Source organism: Ovis canadensis, chromosome 18 (assembly GCF_042477335.2).
Source record: "Ovis canadensis isolate MfBH-ARS-UI-01 breed Bighorn chromosome 18, ARS-UI_OviCan_v2, whole genome shotgun sequence".
Lineage (NCBI taxonomy): Eukaryota > Metazoa > Chordata > Mammalia > Artiodactyla > Bovidae > Ovis > Ovis canadensis.
The window spans coordinates 71,796,458-71,816,992 of NC_091262.1; the positions used below are offsets into that span (position 1 = coordinate 71,796,458).

Here is a 20,535-nt window from a genome sequence, read left to right on the forward strand (position 1 = left end):
CCTGGCCGGCTATGGTCAACAGGGTTGCAAAGAGTTGGAAGCGACTTAGCACAGTGCATGTGTATAATTGATTCACTTTGCTACACAGCAGAAACTAATACAACATTGTAAATCAACTATACTCCAATAAAAATTAATTTTAAAAGTAAAATGGCTGTGATTAAAGATCTGATGAGAGTAACTGGAATTATGATGTTAAAATTATTCCATTATTGTCTACTATCAGGCAAAGCAGCATAAAAATATAATCATGAACACAAAGGGCATATAATTTTTACAAATTCCATATAATTTCTGAAATATTTATGTTAAAAATATTTACTTATATAGATATAAACTAGAGAGGGTTAAGCATCTCTTCTTATTTGCCAATGCTTTTCATGCAGTTCAACATATCAAACAGACCTAATTAGTTTAACATCTCTTTTTACTCGGAGAGAAGAATCCCTTGAGATTTTCTGAAAGCCATCTCAGAAGTCTCAAAGTCAATTTGAGATCAAGATTTTATTTAGGATTTGATTTTGGGAAGCAAAATATCTAAAGCTGTCAGAAAGTCAAAAGGTTTGGATGCTCAATTAATCAGGATGATACATTGCTATGAAATAATACTTAGTTATCCATTCAACCAAACTGGCAATTCAAATTACAAAAATAAAAATGGAATCTAATGTGATAATTTTAAAAATTAGCTTTTTTAACATTGAAAAGACTTGGTTCTCTGAAATAATTAAGGACACGATGAAAATGTGTGCCCATCTCCCCCCTCCCCCTCCAACAGATCCTATATAATTTTCTATTTTCAGTCATATTTCTGCCCTTCACTTTCCTCTTTCTCACCTGGATAAAGTTTATACAACCTCTAAACAACTACTTTAGGACAGAATTACTCTTTCTTTCCTTAACAAAACACACATCCTACATTCTTTGAATATTCTGCATACAGAGGTTTTTTTCCTTCACCCTTATTATTTCTAGAAGTTTCATTTATATATTGATTATAATGTTCAACACTTAATGATCTCTGTTTTTCAAAGACCAGGAGGTAAACAACTGTGAATTGCTCGTCACATACCAGCATTTTGTAGCAAAGTTTATGATTAATCTATTTTTGTTTTATACTATTACAGTTGTATGATTATACTATTATACTAGTGCTGATCACTTCTATCATAACTTCTACTGGATATGCTTCTTCATAGTGTAATTTCTCAGCATGGCAAAATGAACATATTTATTAGCAGATTCAAATAATTTTAGCATCTCTGTAAAAACAAGAAGCCAAAAGTAGATAAAATTAAACTTACTTAGAAATGATCTGGATATTCAATGAATATAGCTCATGTACCTTAATATAAATTTAATTTCATGTTATGAAAAAGATTTTGGAAACTACTTCCAAGAAGATATGTCATAAAACACAATTACTGTTGAAATAAAGCTTGTCATAATAATTTAATTTGATGAAAATGAAATCCATCTTATAATTTAAACATCTAGTAAATATAATATTACCTTATTTGACTAGTAAACCCGTGTAGAATAAAAACTATGTTCATATCATACTCAGTGCTGGTAACTCAGAAGATGCAGCTGTTTTTATCAAACTAACAATATTAAAATATTGTCTTATTTATCAAAGATAAATAAAATATTGTCTTACTTATCAAAGATTCACACAAACTGTTCCAGAACTCAGATTTGGCAGATCGCCATTTATTTTACTTTTTTAATAAATTTGTTTATTTTAATTGGAGGCTAATTACTTTACAATATTGTATTGGTTTTACCATACATCAGCATGAATCTGCCACAGGTGTACACATGTTCCCCATCCTGAACCCCCTTCCCAACTCCCTTTCCATACCACCGCTCTGGGTCATCCCAGTGCACCAGCCCCGAGCATCCTGTATCATGAATCGAGCCTGATCTGGTGATTCGTTTCACATATGATATTATACAGGTTTCAATGCCATTCTCCCAAATCATCCCACCCTCGCCCTCTCCCACAGAGTCCAAAAGACTGTTCTATACATCTGTGTCTCTTTTGCTGTCTCGCATACAGGGTTATCATTACCATCTTTCTAAATTCCATACATATGTGTTAGTATACTGTATTGGTGTTTTTCTTTCTGGCTTACTTCAGTCTGTGACCCAGGTACATAGGGGCTTCCCTGGTGGCTCAAATGATAAAGAATCCACCTGCAATGCAAGGGATCTGGATTTGAGCCCTGGGTTGGGAAGATCCCCTGGAGAAGGGAATTGGCAACCCACTCCAGTATTCTTCCCCGGGAAATTCCATGGACAGAGGACCTGTCTGGTGGGCTAAAGTCCACGGGATCACAGAGTTGGACATGACTGAGTGACTAACACTTACTTGCAAATACAGACATTATAGCAAAGACTATCACAGTAATACAAAACTCACTAGCATATGTAAGAGCTTGTTTTCATCTTGGCCTTACTTTTGTTCAAATTATGTTCTTGAAGATGGAACAAATTGTTAGCTTCATATAAAGGATAAAACTTTTAATCAATATTTGTAGGGGAGACCCTTAAGAAGTTTTCTGTTTGCCCCGATATGTAGTCTATGATTCAACCTCAGATAGTTGTTTCAGTTGACTAAAAAGTTACTTTTTAAAGGCTGGAGAGTGCTAAGGAAAAAGGCATTGGGGGTTTGTTAAGAGGAGTGTTAATTGATGCATATCAGGAGGAGAAATAAATTTCTCCCATTTTATGACAAGAGGCAATAGTACAAGTAAAAGCAAGGCATCTCTTCGGCTGAGAGCCACATTTATGTCCTTGAATGTTTTGCATTTATAGAGATGATTCTCAGATCCTTGAGAAGATAGTGCTGAATGGTAGAAGATTTAAGTGTCAGAGAGGGAGAGAAAAGATGCAAGTTTGTAAAATAACAATCTAAGGACATTTCAAGGCCATGTTTGTCTATTAAAAGGTTTTGGATGGGACAAACAGATTCTTTTGCTAGCACTGAAATTTTACAGGTATTTTGAGGGAGGAGATTTATGGGAGGTGAAAAAATTATTCATGTTGAGAATCTGAAGTTTTTAACAGGTCCAAGTTGAGGCCTCAGTTGAGAAGAGGGCTCAGAGGAGCTTGTCTGAGGAAGCTGAGGCCTAAGACAATTACTGTTTAAGTATTTCTTCTTAAGGGCAGGACAGTCCCTTTTCCTCGTTCTGACTTTTTATAATATCTGTAAGCATCTTGAGATGAATAGGGGAGGCTTTGGGACTGTTAAGAAAGATAGATGAGCTTTGGGATTCTTCTAGAATCACAGTTACGTTTTTGTTAATACTCGATTAATAAGGCAAGGCCATTTATTTTTAATTCTTCAAAGCATTAGATGACAGCCTCAATAATAACATTAAGGAGCTGGCCTGCCCACCAAACCCCATTACTTTGAATTAACTTCTTTTATATTAGAGACAAGATTTTCAGCTAAATTGGAAAAGACTCCTATGAACTGAGATTTGCAAATTTAGAGCTGTGTGCCTTTGTAATATTTTTTATAAATTGTGGGACAAAGGTTTGAGACTGCATTCCTCTGAGTAGATTGTTCTATTTTAGCCCAATTAAACTTCTGAGGGAAGGCCTTTATAATGTCTGCTACCAGGCTCTGAATGTCAACCTCCAGCTGGGTCATTTGTAGGAGGGACATGGTAGAGGGGGATTTATGGTGGGTGTGAGCTTTAATTTCCTTTCTAAATCTGATTTCTGTTCTTGAATTCTGTTAAAGGAGCCTTTTAGCTAGCTGTGGCTTTGTGTGTGTGTGCATCTGTCAGTTTGGTCCTCCCATAGTTGATAAGAGAACATTTATTTAGGGTGAGAGTTCTCTAAAATCTCCTTAATTATAAAAACGTTTCCAAATCAAAGGATCCATTGTCTGGTCACTGACAACTTAGGATATTTATAGGTATATCTGTTTCAAAACGGGATTCAAAATCAATAGGCCTTTGTATGACTTAAGCATAAATTAAGCAGCCAAAGGGACCTCAGTAATGATACATCCAACAATCTCAGCATTATCAGTGTTAGCTCTTCTGAGTCTATGTACCTAACAACAACAACAATCTCAGAAATACAGTCACTTCCTGGTAATATCTAGTCAGTCATCTAGGATTTTGGCCAATATGATGCTAAATAGATATTTGAAATTTAAATGGAATTGATTTGTTTTAATGATGTGGAATTCTAGATATGAAAATTAAATACTGAAAATTGAATTCACTTAAAGTAAGATAGTTTTGGGACAATTAATCTATGACCAAGGAGGCAAGAATATACAATGGGGAAGAGACAGCCTGTTCAATAAATGATATTGGGAACACTGGGCAATTACGTGCAAAAGAATCAAATTGGACTACTTTCTCATACTATATACAAAAATAAATTCACAATGGATTAAAGACTTAAATGTAAAAACTGAACCCATAAAATGTCTAAAAGAAATCATAGATAGTATGCTCTTTGATATCAGTCTTAATACCATTTTTTAGATATGTCCCCCTAAGCAAGAGAAACAAAAGCAAAAATAAGCACGTGGGGCTATATCAAACTAAAAAGCTTTTACACAGCAAAGGAAACTTTCGCAAAAGGAAGAGGCCACACACTGAATGGGAGGAGATATTTGTAAATAATATGTCTGATAGAGGATTAATATCCAAAATATACAAAGAACTCATACTACTACCACTAAGTCACTTCAGTTGTGGCCTACTCTGTGCGACCCCATAGATGGCAGCCCACCAGGCTCCCCCGTCCCTCGGATTCTCCAGGCAAGAGTACTGGAGTGGGTTGCCATTTCCTTCTCCAGTGCATGAAAGTGAAAAGTGAACGTGAAGTCACTCAGTTGTGTCCGACCCTCAGAGACCCCATGGACTGCAGCCTTCCAGGCTCCTCCGTCCATGGGATTTTCTAGGCAAGAGTACTGGAGTGGGGTGCCATTGCCTTCTCCCACAAAGAACTCATACAACTCAATACAAGAAAATCTGATTAAAATTGACCAGAGAACCTGAATAGACATTTTTTGAAAGATGACATACAAATGACCAGCAGACGCATGGAAAGACGCTCAAGATCACTAATGATCAGGGAAGTGAAAATCAAAACCACAATGAGATATCACCTTATACTTGTCAGAATGGCTGTTACCAAAAAGATGACAAATAGCAAGTGCTGATGAGGATGTGGAGAAAAGGAAACTTTTGTGCCCTGTCTATGGGATTGTAAATTGATGCATCCACTATGGAAAACAGTATGGAGATTCCTCAAAAAACTTAAAAATAGAACTATCATATGATTCAGCAACTCCACTGTTGGCCATTTTGCCCAAAGAAAGCAAAAACACTAATTAGGGTAGATATGTGCACCCCTATGTTAATTGCAGCACTATTTACAATAGACAAGATATGGAAGCAACCTAAGTGTCCATTGATAGATGAATGTATAAAAATGTGGTACATATATGATGGAATATTACTCAACCATAAAAAAGAATAAAAAAGAATGTTGCCTTTTATGACAACATGGATAAACCTACAGAGCATTATGCTAACTGAAATAAGTCAAAGAAAGACAAATACTGAATGATTTCACTTATATGTGGAACCTAAAAAAACAAATTAATAAACATAACAAAACAGACAGAGTTGTAGATACAAAGAAGAAACAGTGTTTCCCAGAGGGGAGGAGGTTTAGGGAGAAGAGAGAAATAGGTGAGGAAGTTTAAGAGGTATAAACTTCCAGTTGCAAAATAAATGAGTTACAGATATGAAATGTACAGTGTAGGGGGAATAGGGTCAGCAACTATGTAATATCTTCATATGGTGACATGATAACTAGATTTATTGTGGTGATCATTTTGAAATGTATAGAAATATCAAATCACTATGGGAAGATTGAGGACAGGAGGGGAAGGGGACAATGGAGGATGAGATGATTGGATGGCATCACTGACTCAATGAACATGACTTTGGGTAGGCTCCGGGAGTTGGTGATGGACAGGGAGGCCTGGTGTGCTGCAGTTCATGGGATCGCAAAGAGTCAGACATGACTGAGCGACTGAACTGAACTGATGTTGTATAACAGGAACTAACATGGTGCTATAGGTCAATCATACCTCAAAAAGGAACAAACCAACTCATAGAAAAAGAGATCATATTTATGGTCACCAGCGGTGGGGGTGGGGGAAAGGGGAATTAGATGAAGGCAGTCAAAAGGTACAAAATTTCAGTTATAATACCAGGATATAATATAAAAGCATGATAAATATAATTAACATTGCTGTTTATGTCAAAGTTAAGAGAGTACATTTTAAGAGTTCTCATCACAAGAGAAAAATACCCCTTTCTATTTCTTTTATTTTGTATCTACATGGGGTGATGTACTTAGGCACTCAGTCGTGTCCAACTCTTTGTGACCCTATGGACTGTAGCCTGCCAGGCTCCTCTGTCCATGGGGATTCTCCAGGCAAGAATACTGGAGTGGGTTGCCATGCCTTCCTCCAGGGACGGATGTTCACTATATCTACTGTAGTAATTGTTTCATGATGTATGTAAGTCAAATCATTATGTTACATACTTTAAACTTACACACTGCTGTATGTCAATCATAACTCAGTAAAACTGCAAGGGAAAAATAATGTTTCCCCCCAATTTTGTGTTATATGGTAAAGATCTAGGACCAGTCAACCCTTTGTTACTTTGATACTTATAATAGTAATATATATTTATCTAAAATCAGAATTATAAACAGAACCTCAAGTTGTGATTTTAAGATTTTCTGCCTTAGAAAATTAATATCCTATCTTAATTAGTAAAAAAAAACAAACCATTTAAAAAAAATTCATGGATTCACCCAGCTTTAGAACATTCTTAGGAAAAAAACTGTGATAGAATATGCAGTGTAGGAAAAAAGAGTACTCTCTGTCACTTCATTTTCCATGAAGAAAAGTCTCCAGTACAAAGTGTACAGTAGTAGAAATCTATGTTCCTTTGAAACGCAGGTATAACTGCACATATTTGCAGGGGATTTGTCACACCTTAGAAATAAAGCTTCATTGTCCTAGGAATAAATTTTTGGAATTTTAGTGCACATACGATTTGGAAAATCTGCAGTAGACTAGTTCAAATTCAGTCTCCGGTCAGTATTTGGATCTATTTGCAACTGTTTTCATTTTGGAAACTAAGGGATTCTGGTGGTTTATAGTTTTTTCACAAACTTCACTCAATATGCTTGGCACAGGTTTCAGATGTAATGGATTGTGGTCTTTCTCTGTCCCCATTTCATTTAGTATTTGCTTAGGTATAAATGTAACAAGTGCATTTTGTTCTTTTACCCTGTGGCTGTGGAAATCCCATCAGGTTGGTGGATACTGGGATAAATCCTGTAGCACAGTGACTCAGCTGAAGGAAGGTCTCAACCGAATCCTCTGCCTGATCCCCTACAATGTGATCAGTCAGTCCGTGTGGGAGTGCATCATGCCGGAATGGCTGGAAGCCATCAGAACAGAAGTCCCAGATAATCAGTTAAAAGAATTCAGGGAAGTACTAAGGTGGGTAAGTAGTTTAATGAAGTCACCGTAATTATAATGATATTTAGCATTTATGAAGCATGTGCTGTGTGCCAGGCACTGTGCTAAGCATTTTATATAGTCTCATAGAATTTTTACAAGCCTGTTGAGAAATTTGAATGTTCAAATAGAAATTTTTGTTGTTGTTGTTTTCAGTCACTCAGTTGCGTCTGATTCGGTGACCCCATGGGGTCGGACATGACTGAGCAACTGAACAACAATTGCTGTAAATTGTGCCAAGATGATCTGTAATTGTTCAGAAAGGATTTTGTTCTGTTGGGATAATAAATAGATATTGTTTGTTTATGAATAAAATATATAATAAAACATTGTTTATCTTCAAATATAATTATGATTTGGATAAATTTGGAAAAGTACAAAGGGACATGTTTTAAGATGCTGAGGAGCAACTCTAGTTTCTTAGAAAATGCAATTCCTTTTATTAAACCCAATATGAATATGAATACTAATGTTATTAACAACCATAGGGGTTATTCATATCTGTTCTAAGGACATAAGCTATTACAGTAAAATGAAACATACTAGTAACAGTTCAGAACTCAGACTAATCTAAAATGTTTGGTTCCCCAAATAGGATATAGTTGGGAAGACAACAGTAAGCGCTAATATATGGCCATTGGTCATTTACTTTTGTTGCTTTGCTTTCCAGCAAAATGTTTGACATTGAGCTTTGCCCTCTACCTTTTTCAATGGAAGAGATGTTTGGCTTTATTAGTTGTCGGTTCACAGGATACCCTTCCTCCGTGCAGGAACAAGCTTTACTGTGGCTTCATGTAAGTGAATCATACTTTTGATCATTTTGGGCAATAGCTTTTAGCTTATAAACTTTAGCTCCTCAGGTAGGGCAGCAGGGAGTTGTTGCAAAGAATCTGTAAATCTGTATGTTTGTTCATTGCAGATTGGTTGCAGATTATACCAGTTCAGGAGAAAAGCAATGAACCAAGGCAACAAGAATGACATGGAAAGAAGGGGACAGTCAGGAGATACTTTGTTAGAAATTTTATTAGAAAGAACATGGCAATTTATCCAATGTGGAGGGTGGAGGAGTAGGAATATTTGATGATAGCTTTGAATTTTTTAGTATGAAAAATTGAGGACAACTGCAGATAGAATATGTGAGGCTAAGGTCCTTATGTTCAATAGGTCACTTTAGGGAAAAGTGTTAAATGTAGTTTTTTTGAGTTTTAAAGTTTATGTTTTGGGGGGACATATGCCTTTTTTTCCCCAGGTATTATCGGAGTTAGACATCATGGTTCCGCTTCAGCTATTAATCGGTATGTTTTCTGATGGAGTTAATTCTGTCAAAGAACTGGCAAATCAAAGAAAATCAAGAGTCAGTGAACTGGCAGGGAACCTTGCAGCTCGAAGGGTAATTATTGCCATAATTGTCTTTGTCTTACTTGTTAAGATTTTGAAAACTCTTGTCAATTATAGTGGGCCTTAAAGTGGCATCATCATAAACTGCTCTGGAAATGCCTTTTTATCCTATCCCAACCACTCTATTAACCTTTTAAGCACATTGAATAACAGAAAACATCGATCTAAGGTATATTTGATATATTCTATAATCAGTTATTGAGTTTTCGTTTTCCTCTGAGTTTTTCTCCTACACATCTCTGTTAGCTATCTCTCCCCTTGATAAACCAAAACAAAGTAGCTTGTGGGGCTACTACTCCTCTTTTTTTTTTTTGGTTTTCTGGTGAAGAAGAATTCTTCCCAGGTACTGGGCAGATCAGTGCTTTACTTTGGGAATGAGGAGTTTGGATATTGTTGTTTGTATGTTTTTTTTTCTACTGTGTTTTGGGAAAAAATTATCAACTAGTGGTGACTGTAAGTGATACTGTCACTGTGCACTTACTGAGCCCATCTTATTGATCCCTTTGTGCCTTTGAGGATGAGAGAAGTCAGTATAGTCTGGTCTAAAGCATATGGAAGCTGTTGGATGTTTATGATAACTTTTCTATGGAGGACCTGATAACGTTTCTGCTCTTGTACTGACATCCCCAGACCATGGTCAGCTTTGGAGAGGCTGACTGTCAGCTGGTGGTGGGTGAGGACTGTTCTGGGCTTCTATTCCTGTCTAGCCTCTCCAAAACATCTTCCCTGTGGTATACCACAACCCTCCAGTCATTCTACCTGCTATCTAGGGATTAGAGAACATAACAAAATCATGAGATCATAGATTGTATTTAGTGCTTTTTAAAAATGTTTATAATTTTTTTTAATTTAAATTTACTTTTATTTCTAAAAAATGGTTTTAGTCTTTAATAGTCAATGATCAAGGAACGTCATGATGCTCACAAGAGCCATTCAGGGAATTTACATCTATATGTGACATTTCTGTGCATGTGTGCCAAGTTGCTTCAGTTGTATCTAACTCTTAGTGACCCTATTGGACTGTAGCCTGTCAGGCTCCTCTGTCCATGGAATTCTCCAGGCAAGAATAATGATATTTTATAATACCGTCATACTCATAGAATTCATGCTTTTAAAATGCTTTTTTAAAAAAAATCACTATTTCTTTGCTCATGCGCCTCATAGGAACCAGCTGCCCAATATTTATATTTTATTTCTTTCTTTGGTAACCTTTAATATTACAGTACATGATTAACACTTTATACTGTGTAGTATATTCACATGTAATGATATCACATGTGAAGATGTGTGAGGACTGTGTGAGGCAGTTGGAAAGAACTCATTATCCTCATTTTACAACTACTTGACCTGAGGTTCAGTGAACTGAAGCGATTTGCCATAGATAACACTATCATGATCCAGGTATTCTGATTCTTAATGGGATACTCTTCTTTTTTACTTTAAATGTGGTGTTCAAGGAGCTTTCTCATTATTAGAGAGATTTTAAAGAGAGAAAATATGACTTGAGACTGATGTACAGGTATGTCAGTCAGGGTCCTGCTACGGAATTCATCCCAGATGTTTAACGAAGAGTCTTTAATGGATACTTGGCCTATAGAGTCATGGGAATGGTTAAGGGGGCAATAGGGTCGGTGAGACACCCAGAGGCCAGCAGTAGTTCACTAGGAAGCCTTTGTATACCTATAGCTGAAGGAACAAGTGTTCCTGGGCCTTTTGGCAGCTGAAGTTATAGGGAAAGGCTGGCTAGAGGAACTGGAGAGGATGGAGATGCTGCAGAAATGTAGCATCAGAGGAGCCAGGTGGTGGAGAGAAATACTCCTGCCTCTCTCTCTGCCAACTTTGGGTCTTCTGCTGGTGCTTCTCATTAACTGAATCCAGCTGGAAGCCATCCAGCAAGAGGGCCGGAGCAGACTCAGCTCTTGGCATCCTTGGGCATAGACCAGGACAGAAAAGGGCAGTGAGGGCCTTTTGTGGGGGAAGACTTGGTTCACAAATGGAAAATAACTACTGCAATGGGCTTGAAGTATTGTGGTCTCATGATAGTGTAATAATCATTATTGTCAGAGACCATTCTTCTTTTACCAGTCAATCTGAGATTCTGTGCTAATGATTCTAAAATTGATTTGCAATGCTTTACTTCTGGAAGTTGTCATTGTTCAGGTTATGCTTTTAGATAGATGCAGGCAATTTAGTTTAGTTGGAAATGTTGGTGGGATGAAAAATATAATGGCAAAGAGGCTGCCTTCATTCTTCAGGGTGATGATGTGTCATTTACCTGACAACTAGAAAGTTTGGATGATTTTATTTCTTATTTTTATGTTTTGAGAAGATGCATGGGATTTGGATGTAGTAATTCCATTGGCTAAGGAAGGAAATCAGTGTGACAGCTGGAAATACCTTCCACAGCATCCTCAAGTATTTTGTACAGCCATTTGAACTTCTATGAGTTCACTTATATGTGTTAATTTTCTTTTTTATAGGTGAGTGTTGCCTCTGATCCTGGTCGGCGAGTTCAGCACAATATGCTGAGTCCATTTCATAGTCCTTTTCAGAGTCCATTTCGGAGTCCTATGCGTAGTCCATTTCGTAGTCCTTTCAAGAATTTTGGACACCAAGGAGGAAGGACTATTGACTTTGATTGTGAAGATGATGAAATGAATCTAAATTGTTTCATCCTCATGTTTGATCTTCTCCTGAAGCAGGTAGCTGAAGCATGAACTTCCTTTAGTTCAGAGGTGAAGAATGAGGGGAAGCACTGTATAGTGATTCTTTCTTTATGTTGGGCATCTTCACACTTACTGAAATGATGCAGTATTACTCAGGACATTTCACAAACTTCTATGGGGATTTTCTAAAGAGCCCCAAAATACTTGCAATCATTGAATATCTGCAATGATGTTGACATATGAGAGTGGATATGCATTTTAGCATTGTTAGAATTGATTCTGTTGAAAAAAACTTGGTGAACAAACTGGGTAATTCTGGTTTTGGGAAGAGCAAGGTATAACTCTATAGTGATGGGCTGATTTTAATATAAATTGATTTTTGAAGCTAATTTTAACAGGGAAGTTTAGAAAAGGCATTGGTCATGGATCATTTCTTCTTAATTTTTTATTTTGAAATAATTTGAGACTTGCAGAAAAGTTGAAAGAATAGTACAAAAAATTCCCAAGTACTTTCCCCCTAAATTCTCTGAATGTTAACATTGATCACATTTATTTCTCTTCTCTCTCTCTTAGTCTATATATGTGTGTGTTAATTACAGAATTTTTTTAATGAACCATTTGAAAGTAAGTTGCACACAGGATATCCCTTTATCCTTAAATCCTTTAGAGTGTATTTTCTAAAAAATGGCATTCTTTTACAGAACCACATACAGTTGTCAAAATCAGGAAATTAATATTGTTATAAGACTATTATATATTATCAAGCTTATAGAAATTATTCATCAAAATTGATATAATAATCATATCACCTTTATAGCAAAAGAAAAAAGTGATTTTTGATTGAGGACTTAATCTAGTATCATTCATTGCAATGATTTGTCCTGACCCTTTAGTCTTCTCTATTTCAGGACAGTTCTTCAGCCTTTATCTGTCATATTCTTGACATTTCTGAAGAGTACAGTCCAGTTATGTTGTAGAATATTTCTCAATATGAGTCTGATGTTTCCTTATGAATCAATTTGCATTCAGCACTTTTGTCAGTCATGCTACAGATTTGATTTTATATTGTTTTCAGTGTCTGATATCAGGAGGCACATGACATACTAATGTCCCATTTCAGGTGGTGATAACTTGGTTAAAGTGATTTCTGCCAGATTTCTCTACTACAAAGTCACTACTTACCCCTTTGTAATTAGTAACTAACTTATAGAGAGCTACTTTAAGACCGATTTCCCATTTCTCATCAGGCTTTCACCTAGTTTTAGCATCCATGGGTGATTTATTTCTGAACCAATTTTTATTATGATGGTTACCAAATGATAATTTTCCAATTCCATCATTTCTTCTAATTTATTAGCTGGAATTCTGCTGAAGAAGCAGGGTCCCCCTCTCTATTTAATATTGATATTTATTTGTTTAATCTACTTGTACCCAAGTTTACTCATGAATTCTTATTTTGTTCAGTGAGCTAAAATTCATTACTATAATTATTTATTTTGAGACTCATATTTGGCCAATGGGAGGCCCTTCAAATTGGCTTCTGTGTTCTTTTGACATACACCCATCATTCTGTGAATACTTCCTTAATGTCTTGCTTGTTAAAATGTTCCAAGCTCATTTTACATTTTTCCTGGAATCAGCCATTTCTCCCAGGAGTTCTGGTTCCTTTAGTGGATAAAGGTATTTAGAAACCAAGATCTGGACATTGGGTGAGGAGCAACATTTTTAAATGTTTAACATCTCACAAAGTGATGGGTTTAAAAAAGAACCCTCTTTTAAATATCTTACATGAATTAAACATTATTTCCATTACTTTGTATTGTGTTACATTCTTTTTAGAAGAGTCCATGGAAAGCAATGTATAGTCATGGTCTGCAAGGTGTGTTATCTTTAAATAATTTAATATTGTCATCAATTAGTGAAAATTATCCCCAATTAGAGTGCCAATAGAATACTGAACAAAAGGATCAAACTCCTCCTTTTTTTTTTTTTTTTTTTTGGCCTTTTTTTGATATCTTTCAGATGGAGTTGCAAGATGATGGGATCACAATGGGTTTTGAGCACAGCTTATCAAAGGACATTATTTCCATTATAAACAATGTCTTCCAAGCCCCCTGGGGGGGCTCCCACACCTGCCAGAAAGAAGAAAAAGCAATTGAGTGTAACTTATGTCAGTCTAGTATTCTCTGCTATCAGCTTGCTTGTGAACTCCTGGAGAGACTGGCTCCCAAAGAAGAAAGCCGACTGGTGGTAAGCAGTTGAAGAAATGAGATGATCCATGAATAATAGTAGTCAAGACTGCCGTAGATGGTGGAATGAATCTTCTCCAGTATTACCTTATGCTCCATGCTGGGTAACATGTGCAACTGTGTTAAAAGAAAGTTTCCCTGTTCCTTTCACCAACTCAGGCTCCTGGTAATAGATATGGAATGAAGCTATCTTACACAGAAATCTTGAGTTAGAATTCTTTTTTTTTTTTTGATAAATTTATTTATTTATTTTTTTACTTTACAATATCTTGAGTTATGGTTGTAACATATTTATTCATACAGTTTTCATAAATACAGTGCATTACTGGTATTCTTATTTTTCATCCTGGCAACAATTTAATATTTTAAATTAATTTTCATTGAACTAAAGTTGCTTTACAGTGTTGTGTTAGTTTCTGCTGCTGCTGCTAAGTCGCTTCAGTCGTGTCCGACTCTGTGTGACCCCATAGACGGCAGCCCACCAGGCTCCCCTGTCCCTGGGGTTTTCCAGGCAAGAACACTGGAGTGGGTTGCCATTTCCTTCTCCAATGCATGAAAGTGAAAAGTGAAAGTGAAGTCGCTCAGTCGTGTCCGACTCTTAGCGACCCCACGGACTGCAGCCCACCAGGCTCCTCCGTCCATGGGATTTTCCAGGCAAGAGGACTGGAGTGGGGTGCCGTTGCCTGTTAGTTTCTACTGTATAGCAAAATGAATTTTACTGGTATTCTTGAAATAATTTTATCACAATGTTTTGTTACAAAGTTTAGGTAACAGTGAATAGTACAAAATATACACGTCAAATATTGAGTAGGTAGACTGGATGTAGACGTGAAAATTCCTGATTTAACCTCAGTGTGTAAAATTCATTGACTCTGTCAACAACCAATAAAGCTTTCATTTCATTTTCTGCTTTTTAAGAAAATTGTTTAAATAAGGAATAGCTAATATATGCCATACATTAGCTACTTCATATATTAGTTATTCCCTGTTTGGGCTATTTACCATCTTAAATACATACATCACCACCCTCATACCATCATAGGTAGATGAACCTGAATCATTCAAGCCAGTGTTCCACATCTTCTCTCTTTCTTCCCCCAGTGTTTGTATAGGTAGAAAGTGACTTCATAAAAAAAAAATTCTTTTGAGGTCTAGTATACATGCAGTAAAGTGTTTCTTCAGTTTTTAAATACCTTTCAGCCCATGTAACTCATTAGTCTTACTTGTCACAATGTACTATTCCTGCGATATGGTCTTGTAAACTCATTGGGAGTATAGTTTACATCTATTACCTACAACAGTCACAGTAATAGATGGTTTGAGAACATCATTTAACTTAATGTCTAGTCAGGAAGATGTTTAAGTAAATGAAACACCATAAGACAGAGTGATGAGCATAATGAGAGAGAGATGAATGAGGTAGTTATGAGAGAACAGAAAAGGGACGAGTCCAGGTTAGATGTATGTTAGAGGTGGGCAAGATCTTCCCAGAGGAGATGGCTTCTGAGTGCCTCTATGAAGGAAGAGTGGAGTTAATGAAATGAAGGTGATAGAAAAAAAGCCCTTTGAGACCTAGGAAGCTCTCTGCTTAAATGATACAGAGGAAAGAGGATAATGATTTACTCAGGAAACTGTGTAGGTCATTGTTGATAGAGCAGAGAGAAAGATAGAAAAGGAGAGAAAGGTAGGGTCCATTTTAAAATCACATTTATTAAAGGCTGTGTCTGCTAGACTAAGAAGTATGGGTTTTATCTCAGTGATAGTGGGGGAATCCTGAAGAATTTTAATCAGGGTGCTGCTATAATTTGATGAATTTGAGAAATTCTGCCAGTGGAGGAGAGAGATAAGAGGATTTGGATACCCAGAACAGGAATCTAGTCAGAAGATTAATTGATCACTCAGGGACAGGGGAGCCTGGTGGGCTACCATCTATGGGGTTGCACAGAGTCAGACACGACTGAAGCGACTTAGCAGCAGCAGCAGCAGCAGGGAAGAAACAGGGGAGCCTGAACTAAGGTAGTGGTGGTGGTGATGAGGAGAAGTCACGGGACTGATGGATTTTTAGAAAAGAGAATTGACAGCACTTGGTGTTTAGTTAGTGGTTTTTTTTTGTTGTTGTTGTTGTTGTTTTTTCCATCTGTGTTGTGCAGCATGTAGGATTTAGTTCCCTGACTAGGGATTGAACCTGTGTGTACTGTAGTGAAAGTGCAGAGTCTTGACCACTGGACTGCCAGGGAAGTCCCTAGTTAGTGTTTAGCATTGGAAAAATTGAGGATAAATCCATGTTTTGTGGTCTGGGAACTGATGATATTGCCATTTACAGAGAATTATAGGTGAGTTACTGGGTATATGCAGAACAGTCAGTATGCACCGTATTGAATTTTATGGAACTCAGTTTGTAATTTAACTTAACATCTTGTCATGGGTGACCTAGGAACAGGGCCAGTCTCATCAAAACTGAAGCTGGCAAGGATATTCTTCAGAACCTTCCCAGACACCATTTTAGCTCTGAATTTTTTCTTCTTTTGTATCCTATCAGTATCCCTTTGTGTATCCCATCAATCTTTACCTGCTTGCTTTGAGCTGGCAATCAAGTAATTCTTCAAATTTTTACTGGTTAAAGTGTTAAATAAGGAGGATATTTTAAAATTTTATTTTTAAAAAGTTTTAAGTTTTATTTTATATTGGAGTATAGTTGATTTACAGCATTGTTTAGTTTCAAGTGTACAGCAAAGTGATTAAATTATGCATATACATATAACCATTCTTTTTCAGATTCTTTTCCCATACAGGTTGTTATAGAATACTGAGTAGAGTTCCCTGTGCTATACAGTAGGTCCTTATTGATTATCTATTTTATCTATATTCGGAGAAGGCAATGGCACCCCACTCCAGTACTCTTGCCTGGAAAATCCCATGGACGGAGGAGCCTGGTAGGCTACAGTCCATGGGGTCGTGAAGAGTCGGACACGACTGAGCGACTTGACTTTCACTTTTCACTTTCATGCATTGGAGAAGGAAATGGCAACCCACTCCAGTGTTCTTGCCTGGAGAATCCCAGGGACGGGGGAGCCTGGTGGGCTGCCGTCCATGGGGTCGCACAGAGTCGGACACGACTGAAGTGGCTTAAGTTGCTTCAGTTGTATCTGACTCTGTGCGACCCCATAGACGGCATCCCACCAGGCCCTCCTGTCCCTGGGATTCTCCAGGCAAGAACACTGGAGTGGGTTGCAGCAGCAGTGTGTATATATTAATCCCAAACTCCCCCCAACCTTTCCCCTAAAACAGGATGATTTTAAAAGAGGATATTTGAAGGTGGAACTTCAAAGAAAGAATAAAACTGGAATAGGAGGATAACTAGAGATGGGTATTTTAAATAGTAGCCATACCTAGTATGTACTCTCTCTCTCTTTTCAAATTTCTTCCACTCATTTTTCAGCTTATTATACATCTGTATATATACAGATGTGGTGTTAAGTATATTCACATTGTTGTATAGCCAATCTTTATAATATTTTCATCTTGTAAAACAGAAACTCTATACCCATCAAACAATAATGCTCATCCCTCCCTCCTCTTAACTCTGGAGAATACCATTTTACTTTCTGTTTCTATTACTTTGACCCCTATAGATACCTCATATAAGTGGAATCATACAATATTTATCCGTTTATGATCAGCTTATTTCACTTAGCGTAATGTCTTTGTGCTCAAATGCTTGGTTGCATCCCACTCTCTGTGATCCCATGGACTGTAGCCCATCAGGCTCCTCTATCCATGGGATTTCCCAGTCAAGAATACTGGAGTGGGTTGGCATTTCCTACTCCAGGGGATTTTCCCAACCTATGTATCAAATCTGTGTCTCTCGTGTCTCCTGTATTGGCAGGTGGATTCTTTACCACTAGTGCCACCTGGGAAGCCTGGCATAATGTCCTCAAGGTCCATTCATATTGTATTGTGTGTCAGAATTTCTTTCCTATTTATAAGAGTGAATAATATTCCATTGTATATATTTGCTATATTTTGTCTATTTGTTCATCTGTTGATGAACACTTGGGTAGGTATACCTAGCTCTCTTTAACTCACATGTTATAGAAATGTCTTGCTCCAAAAAATTTGACTTCCCCCAGCCACCAGTATTTGCATCCAAATATGTTGATGTGAGGGCTTCCCAGGTGGTGCAGTGGTAAAGAATTTTTCTGTCAATGCAGGAGACACAAGAAATGCAGGTTCAACTGCTGAATTGAGAAGATCCCCTGGAGTAGGTAATGGCAACCCGTTCCAGTATTCTTGCCTGGGAAATCCCGTGGACAGAGAGAGGAGCCTGGCTGGCTACAGTCCATGGGGTCACAGAGAGTCAAACACGACTGAGCACACACACACATATTGACGTGAACCCCTTATTATTCTCTGCTAATTAAGTACTGTTAGTGAACAAAATGAGCATGGGTTGGAATTACTAGGTAATTGAAACAAGCACAGGAATTAAAGCAGAGGTGAGAAAGTGAGCCTAGGAAGTTTAACAACGTTTTTAAGATTTTTTTCCCATATGTATTTTAAGCTAATGAAAATGTTTCAGAAAACAGCTGATCTAAATGTCCTTTAACCATTATGCCAATAACCATCATGCAGGAAGTGCCTTTGCTCCCCTGGGGTTCAGCACAGGGCCTGGGACCAGCAGGTGCTCACCTACTTTTTGTTCACATCCCCGAAGGGCTGCTCATCCAGCTGCTTGTCATGTTTGTTTCAGGAGCCCACAGACAGCCTTGAAGATAGCCTCCTTTCCTCCAGACCAGAGTTTATTATAGGCCCTGAAGGTGAGGAGGAGGAGAATCCAGCAAACAAGCATGAAGAGAACCCTGGCAACCGCCCCGAACCCATGGAACATGCTGGTAGGTGGGCTGTGGCTTATCGGGAGTAGTGGGCACATCCCACCCAGTCTGCACTAACATTCAGGACCTGGGTTGCTTAGACTACTCTAGACGTGGGCAAGTTCAGACTGTGCACATGAACCATTTCTCTCAAGATTATGAAGTGAATAGATCCAGGGCGTGCTTCTGGTGGAGCAGAAGTCCCTGAGCATGTTTATGGCAATAGGAGCTTGTGAGCGACAAAAACCCACCCTGTCAGTGAAGGCAGCGTCTCCACATTGAATCGTGTTCAGTGAATTGTGTTCTCTATGGAGAAGTAGCTGTGAGCTAAGGTTGAAGGGCCAAACTCTGGGAGACAGTGAAGGACAGGGAAGCCTGGCGTGCTATAGTCCATGGGGTCACAAAGAGGCAGACACGACTGAGCGACTAAACAGCAACCACCAAGTGGAGGGTGGCAGCACTCTTGAGAGCGACTCGGGTCATTTGGCCAAAGCACAGTGCTTTTGGATAGAGGTGGCCAAAGCTGCACCCTAGGGCTTTGGCTGGGACCTTGGATGGGCTCATCGTGAGCAGCTGTACAAGTCATACTCTAAGGCTACTTGGTTGGCTCTGCTCAGAGCTGGGAAGAGGGATGCCCTCATTCTAGTTTGCTTAAAGGCTCTGTGTAGGCTAACTGGGAGCAGCAAGATGGCAGGAAGAGGCCCCCATGAAATCATCTCCAGCTCTTCAAATGCTGAAGGGGTTTCAGGAATTTAGGGTGTGACCTCACGTCCCTCTGGCAAAGCCTGGTTTCTGGATCTGCACTGTGGCACTCTCTGAATTTGTATCTTCCTGCTTCCGCAATCCTGAACTGTAGGTATAACTGGCCCCTGGGGGACCCGCTCCCCAGAACCAAAGTTTGGGAAGCACAGGCTTTCCATCACCCCTTCAGTGAACAGCAAACATTAAATAACTATTTTGGGGGCTCCTTTTCAGCTCATGGGGCATCTGATCAGACCAGGGTAACTACATTGTTAGTACAGACTGCTTGGTTGGAACTCACTGCTTCAGCAGGAACTGTATAAATAGGTAGTTGAGGGTGAATATATTGACTTCCTGGGTGGCTAAAGTGGTAGAGAATCCGCTTGCCAATGCATGAGACGTGGGCTTGATCCCTGGGTCAGAAAGATCCTCTGGAGGATGAAATGGTAACCCACCCCAGTATTCTTGCTTGAAGAATCCCAAGAACAGAGGAGCCTGGCAGGCTACAGTCCATGGGGTTACAAAGAGTCAGACATGACTGGCACACACACACACATACAAAATATTGACTCACACTATTCAGAACCACTGACACTTAGATAAGGGAACACCTAAGATCACCTACTTCATTGGTTCTCAGCATGTACTAGAGGCTGTAAATCTCTGTGTTTTCTTTTGACCATCCTTAATTGGGTGGCAGTTGGTGAGAAGACGTGGGCAAAGGATGAGGAGATCCAGGCTCCCCACCCTGCTTCAACCAGGGTGCTCTGTCTTGTGCTATTTCATATGTTGGAGTTCTAAGCAAGATTCTGTTTCAACAAAGGATTTCATGGAAAGAGATTTGAAGCCTGCTGATCTAGGTCAGCCTTCTCACTTTGTGGATGAGGAAAGTACATCCACGATGGTTGAGCATCTTGCTCGTGGTCATGTAGCTTCTGTTGTTCACTCCTGATTTATACTTTATGCTCAACATGATTCCAAAATGTAATGGAGCATCAGGGTCATCTGAGGAGTTGAAAGAC

The 20,535-nt window shown here is 38.3% G+C and overlaps 1 protein-coding gene across 3 annotated transcripts in view; it reads left to right on the plus strand.

Annotated features, from left to right (window-relative positions):
- UNC79 (unc-79 homolog, NALCN channel complex subunit) overlaps positions 1-20,535 on the plus strand; it is a 207,344-nt gene that overhangs the window by 68,496 nt on the left and 118,313 nt on the right. For all 3 annotated transcript variants that reach the window (XM_069559340.1, XM_069559342.1, XM_069559341.1), the window contains exons 12-17: positions 7,380-7,570; positions 8,259-8,382; positions 8,838-8,978; positions 11,467-11,688; positions 13,675-13,902; positions 18,652-18,793. In XM_069559340.1, coding sequence (XP_069415441.1) covers positions 7,380-7,570; positions 8,259-8,382; positions 8,838-8,978; positions 11,467-11,688; positions 13,675-13,902; positions 18,652-18,793 — 1,048 coding nt within the window. The remainder of the gene's footprint in view (positions 1-7,379; positions 7,571-8,258; positions 8,383-8,837; positions 8,979-11,466; positions 11,689-13,674; positions 13,903-18,651; positions 18,794-20,535) is intronic.